Raw genomic sequence first — 6,698 nt, forward strand, 5'->3', positions numbered from 1 at the left:
ACCATGTTGTTTTCTTATGCAATAGTTCCATCAAGTGGTTGCAACACCAAACTGCGATGGGGATTGGAAATACCTAAGACCCGTAAAAGTTTCCGCCACTTTCTTTAAAAGAAGAGAGAAAAAAAATCCCACCCCAAATTACCCTTTCTATTCAACCTTCTGCTTTTTTAAAAACTGCAGTTCCTCTTTGCGGTCTGAAGAATGCAGTATCTTGCAAACGAGACAAGAGGATGTGGAAGTCTCAGTGAAATGTAAGCGCTTGAGTGTGGCAAGCTATATTTAACCAACCTTAAGTATCAAGTCACCATTGTTTGCTCTGGAAAGCACCAGGGAAGTTGACCATTGCGTCTATGCCACATCTCCGCCTGTATTTAGCTACCATATTATGGGAGGGACTTGGAATCAGGGCAAGTTTCACTTTCAGCTGCAGAATAGGGAAGAGGTAGGACCCTATAACTCTACAGCGGCTCTGTTCGTATGACAGAGGGAGGAAAGAAAGCCAAGTAAGTAAGTGTTCTTTTTTGTGGTTTTATTTTGTGTTACTTACGTCTGCAATTGAGGTCGCTTAGTCGGCTATTCCGTACTTGTACATGTTTTAAAGGGACCAGCAACACATTTGATGTGTATGTAATGGTAGCCATATATTCTTTTCATTCTGGTTTAACTTTTTGTTATGGCTTAAGAGAAAGACGCACAAAATGACATGTACTGCTGTATGGTATTTAAAACAGAGTTAGAAAAGAAAGAAGGAAGCTCTAGTTGGCCCATAGTAACATGTTGACATTTGGCCATTTGCTGTGACAGGTTTTCACACCACAAGAAGCAGAAGTAACCACAAACTGAATGTCCCTGAGCATGGGCACTGATATGGAGAAAGAATGCTTGCTGAGGAACTAGTGCTTAAACAAAGGACGAAGATACTGCATGCACTGTGCAGCAGTGGGTCAGCTGAGCATCTGGAGAGGGTTCTGGATATACTGCTTGCCCAGGGGGCGCTCATATGGGAGGACTACCAGAACATACAGGTACCAGGAAGAACACTGTATACCAATGCAAGACAGCTGCTTGATCTGGTCTATACAAAGGGTGTGGACACATGTGGGCTCTTTCTACATGCTCTCAAACTGGTTTTGCCTGAAGCACAGGCAGTGGGGCTCTCTTTCTCCGAATCCTGCTCAAATCTAGAAGAAAACGATGAACGTCAGAGCACTTCTAATCAAACTCTTCTGGCTCAACGACCGAGCCTTGTCCACAAGCTTCAGGGCTGTGTTGATGGTGTTCTAGAAGCTCTGCTGGATTCGGGTCACTTTTCTTCAGCTGATTGTGATGAAGTGCGGTTACCTATATATACTCCCACCCAACAGGTACTGTAAGCACCTGAATGTCACATTGTTAAAATGTGGTTTGACAACTTCATGCAATTGTTCTTTACCTTTAAACTGTCTTGGAATGAAGCTTGTCATTATTTCTGAATTCCTGATACTTAGATGTCATACAGACAGAAGTGCTGGAGTATTTTTGTTACTTTTTATGTTACTTTATCAGTCAATACTATACTTTAAATAGATCTAATACTATTCTGATATTCCTGAGTAATTATACAAGTAATATAAAATAATATAAAGAAAACTGGTAAACATATCTTGCTGCCTTTGTATAGATCCAGGCAAGGTTTTTACCACTTGGTGCCTGTCTTTGTGCTAAGCTAAGCAAGGTAAAGCTCTTTCTGCTGTTGCATTATTAGATTATGAATATGTAAGTTGGTCTTTTATATAACTCTGCAACAATCCAAATAACTGTCAAAAATAAACTTTTTATTATTTTCATCCATGTCCATGTGATCAATCAGGCAAGGCGTCTGCTTGACCATGTTAGATCCAGAGGTGATTTAGCAGCATCGGTTCTCCTGCAGTACATTCACCAAAAACAAGAACCTGGATTGCCACTTAACCAGAGGGAACTGACTCCTCCCAAAGGTCTGTTACTGTAAAAAGCAATGTTTAAAATCGCAGCAATATGTATTGTTTTTATGAGTAAAGCTATCCTTGATCACCCTCATGGGAATAATGTCCGAAATACAGAAGGTTTCTGGTTATACTTTGAAACACAAAATTGGCAGATTATATTACAAGATTATGCATGTTCCACATTTTACCAAAGAGATACAGGATGTATGAAATGATGACTTGTTCACTCATTCCATCTGTTCTTCACAAATTTTTCTTTCACAGAGTTTTTAAAGTACCAGAAGAAGCTGAGCAGCTCTGTGTCTGCTCAGGCCTGCTTTCTCAGCACTTATGGGGGAACTAGCCATATGTCTCTTGATGACATTTACACTGACGGCGAGCTGGAACTAGCTGAAGTTAATGCCCATGGACCTTTGGGATTGGAAGACATCGTTGGTTTGGCGGGTATAGTGAATGAGGAGGCCGACACAGTGCTAGTATCTGGGGAGGCAGGCAGTGGAAAAAGCACCCTTCTCCAGAGGCTGCACTTGCTTTGGGCTCGAGGGTTAGCCCTTCAAGACTTTCTCCTTCTATTTCCATTCAGCTGTCGTAGGTTGAATTCAGAGCACAATGAACTGTCAGTCCAGGAGTTGTTGTTTCAGCACTGCTGCTGGCCAGACCGGAATCAAGAAGAAATTTTCCAGTTCATCTTGGACCACCCGCATCAAATCCTGTTCACTTTTGATGGCCTGGATGAGCTCAAGCAGAGCTTTACAGATGAACACAGAGTTTGCTGCCCCACCCAGCGTGCACCTGTTCATGTATTATTGTTCAACTTAATCCAGGGTTCCCTCATGAAGGGGGTGCAGAAAGTGGTCACTAGCCGTTCAGAAGCAGTGAGCCCATTGTTAAAGAAGCACCTACGCAAAGAGGTTGTCCTGAAAGGGTTTTGCCCAGCTGGGATTGACTGTTTTGTACGGAAACATCACAGGGACCCCACTGTAGCCGCTAAGGTTTTAGAGTCAATGCAGGCGAACACAGCTTTACTTGGACTCTGTCACAGTCCAGTTCTCTGCTGGATAGTTTCACAGTGCCACAAGGAGCTGCTGGGCTGTGGAGAAGGCAGCCCCAAAACAATTACAGATGTTTACCTGATGATCTTACAGCACTTTCTCCAGCACCAAAGTCCTCTGAAGAGCACGATGGGTTTAGGCTGGCTACAGGAGCACCTAAAAACAGTCCTTCTTCTTGGACAGCTTGCATTTGAGGGGATAAGATCCACCTGTTATATTTTTTCAGGTACAGACCTTGAAGCATGTGGTGTAACTGAAAAGGATATCTGCATGGTTTTTCTCATAAAAAGCAAAGATATGTCCTCTACCCACTCCAAGTGCTATGAATTCAGTCATGTGACATTGCAATGTTTCTTTGCTGCTCTCTTCATTGTTTTGTCAAGTAACACTAACCGTTCAGTTATCCCAAAGCTCTTTGAGCTAGAGAACATGAGGGAGACAGGTCTGACCCGTGTCTGCTTTGGAGCCTGCTTGCCTTCCAGTGATCAACAACAGCAAGCTTCAGAGAAGGAAAGTAAAGCAGCAGAGACACCAAATCTGCAAATCACAGCCATGTTTGTGTCTGGACTATTGTCCCAGCGCCATCAAAATCTGTGGCTCCACTGCTGCCCCAGCGCTGCGGTGGAAAAAAAGGCCAGACAGGTGGCAAAATGCCTTTCCAAAGGCATTCAGAAACACTTTAGGTCCATTCCCCAACCTGTACAAGGGGAAAAGAAGAGCATGCATGCAATGCCCGACTTTGTGTGGCTTATAAAATGCCTCTATGAGATGCAGGAGAGTCAGATAGCTAAAGATGCTATGAGCAAGTTGGAGGTGGACCATCTGAAATTGACATACTGTAATATCGGACCTGTAGAGTGCACTGCGCTTGCTTATGTGCTCCAGCACTTAAGAAATCCTGTAGGCCTCCAGCTGGACAACAACTCTGTGGGTGATGTTGGAGTGGAACAGCTTCTCCCCTGCATGCACATTTGCAATTCCCTTTAGTAAGTGGAAATTACACATTTCTCTTTTGTTAAATTTCCTTGGTTAATAGATTGAACGCCAATTCATTAGAGTGAACAAACTCTCTAACTGCTTTCACTCTAAGAGAGGAGCAGTTTTTATTCTGAAATGCCTATTGTTCCTTCCTTAGCCTCAGAAATAACAACATTACAGATGAGGGCATCCGCAAACTGATTGCTAAAGTCATCCAGTGTGACAGCTTTCAGAAAATTGCGTATGTATTATCAAGATGATTAATACTGCCAGTTAAATTAAATTTTATCAGCCAACTTTCAAAATCTTTTTGTTTCTTTCCAGGCTCTTCAACAACAAATTAACTGATGCTTGCATGCAGGATTTTTCTTATTTATTGAAGACCAAGCAGGTCTTCATTTCTTTAAGGTCAGCGTTTGTCATCAAATGTGACTCTACTGTTGGCCCAATGACCAAAAGATTAACAAATAACCTTCTTCTCTTCAAGGCTAGGCAACAATAACATAACAGCAGAAGGAGCAAAGCAGCTGGCAGAGGGACTGAAAGTCAATCAAACCTTGGCGTACTTAGGGTAAGTGTTTCCCATAAAATGTCATGTTTCATTGTTGATGAATTTTCATTTACAGTATTTCTTTGCATTTCCAGGTTATGGGGCAATAGGATAGGTGATGCAGGAACTGAGGCCCTTGCTAGTAGTCTTGAGAAAAGCAACTCTCTGGTGTGGCTAAGGTAAGATTTGCAATAATTCTGGAACATGTTTGCTTAACTTTCACATTATGAAAACCATGAATGTGCTATTTACATGATATGTTAGGATGCTTTATCAGTTGTTTTTGAAAACGCATCCCTGCACATTTTGCTTACAGCCTGGTAGGCAATGGTGTAGGGAGTGCAGGAGCATGTGCCCTCGCTAATCTCATCAGGAAGAGCACATCACTGCAGGAACTTTGGTAAGTGTTAGACACAAGTTGTATGCAGATTACCAATAGCAGTCTGGTTTGATGGTAACCACTGCTTGCACAGCAGTGCTTAAAATGCTCCACCCTCTTATTTCCTGTTAAAGGTTGACAGAAAACTGCATAACCAGAACAGGGGTTGAATGTCTGATTCAAGCCCTTAAACACAATACATATGTGACATCGGTATGGTATGTAATGCTCAGCAAGCCTGACACTCATGAATAGAATATTCTTTTTCTTTGTTTTTGTTCCCATGTCTCCTGTTCATTTATTTACTACTACTGTCTCTTCTTTTTGCATTATAGGTTAAGAAACAATGATCTCAGTTTGGAGGATGTAGAAGAAATGAAGCAACTGGAATCAAGACTGATCTTCTGATTTGTATTACAGTGGCAAAGGACTTTACTTTGCAAGAAAATTTATTTTATTTATTACAGGAATAGTTTCTATTTTTATTTGAGATTTAAAATATGTGTAATAGGGTTTAAAAAAATTTGGATCAGTGTTTTTTCAAGGTTGCAAAATACATACACCTCTTTATTGGGTTTTTATAGGTGGAAGTGGTGTGGCATTGCTTTATACCATAACAAATACTACCTTTTACATCACCAACACAACTTCTACTACTCATAGTAACAGCAGAAGTGTTATTTTTATTTTTTGTTTCTTTATTTTATTTTGTAGTTGTTAGTGGAAAGAGGTGTGAAATTTTACTACAGAATGTAAGACTGTATAGTCTGTGGTTACCGTTATGGAAGAGTTGTAACACCTTCATATCCTTCAGTCAGAAACAGCTACACATGTCCAGTTACATTGTCTTAAGGTTACAAAAAATGTTACATTTGAAGTTTGCATAGAAGGGCAGAGGCAAATATGCTGTTTTGGAGTGGGAAAAAAAGAAAAACAATTTTCTGTATCAGATCAGATGTATGTTTTTACTGTACTGATACAGAAAACTGTCTGGGACATTTACAAAGAGTATTCTTACAGTCCTTGTTGTGCAAGTTAAAAGGAGAAATTACTGACATGACAAGTTTCAATTTTTGTTTATTAAAACTTATCACAGCAGAAAAGTTTATAGAGCACATTTTGTTGGATGTTTTTTTTCTGGTTGTTTATTGTAGGAATGAGTTTACAACTCTGTGGAATGTTTGGTGGAAATTGGGTGTATTCTGTTTTACACTATATACTATATTTATGCTGTCTATGTTACCTGTTTTTGTCATGTGTGTAAACTGGTTTCTATTTTCTGTCTTTTAATATAATGCTCATTAAGCAGATATGTAATTAAAAAAACATCCTATAAAAAGATAATTCCCATTCTGTTAATCCTGATTGAATAAATGCAGCTAAAGTACTTGAATCAGATTCACATAAGGTGAGAACATTTATTTATTTATTTATTTTATTTAGGACAGTGCATGTTAATGAACATAAATGTAAAAAAAAAATTACATGAATGTAAACATGCCAGATTACAGCCAAAGGCTAATTTCCATCTGTTGTCCTTAAACATAAAAAATAGACATAATAATTCATAAAAATTCATCATACATTCATAATAAAAACTCCATCACCAAACTTACACATACACACCATTCTGTTCCCAAATAAAACATTAAAACTATACAACTCATACATGATCACACACTTGATTTGTCCATAACCAGTTTTTAACCTTTGCCTTAAACAAATTGAATGTCGAGCATTCTCTAATGGGTTGAGAAAGACTGTTCCACAGA

General features: G+C 39.7%; 1 protein-coding gene across 3 annotated transcripts; it reads left to right on the top strand.

Moving 5' to 3' along the window:
- Positions 1–416: 416 nt before the first annotated feature.
- nod2 (nucleotide-binding oligomerization domain containing 2) lies at positions 417–6,322 on the top strand. Of its 3 annotated transcripts, none has more exons than XM_085448419.1 (12): positions 417–507; positions 805–1,364; positions 1,661–1,714; positions 1,850–1,976; positions 2,232–4,005; positions 4,155–4,238; positions 4,322–4,405; positions 4,485–4,568; positions 4,643–4,726; positions 4,864–4,947; positions 5,061–5,144; positions 5,262–6,322. In XM_085448419.1, the coding sequence occupies exons 2-12, from the start codon at positions 879–881 to the stop codon at positions 5,332–5,334; spliced, it is 3,018 nt and encodes a 1,005-aa protein (XP_085304545.1). In that variant the 5' UTR covers positions 417–507; positions 805–878; the 3' UTR covers positions 5,335–6,322. The 3 variants fall into 3 exon arrangements, with proteins under 3 accessions (XP_085304545.1, XP_085304617.1, XP_085304658.1); XM_085448491.1 differs by having other exon boundaries at positions 417–503; XM_085448532.1 differs by lacking the exon at positions 1,661–1,714 and having other exon boundaries at positions 418–507.
- The last annotated feature ends 376 nt before the right edge of the window (positions 6,323–6,698 follow it).

Source organism: Copadichromis virginalis, linkage group LG1, assembly GCF_057382275.1.
Source record: "Copadichromis virginalis isolate Kocher_CV1m ecotype Utaka linkage group LG1, C_Virginalis_male_GT1.1, whole genome shotgun sequence".
Lineage (NCBI taxonomy): Eukaryota > Metazoa > Chordata > Actinopteri > Cichliformes > Cichlidae > Copadichromis > Copadichromis virginalis.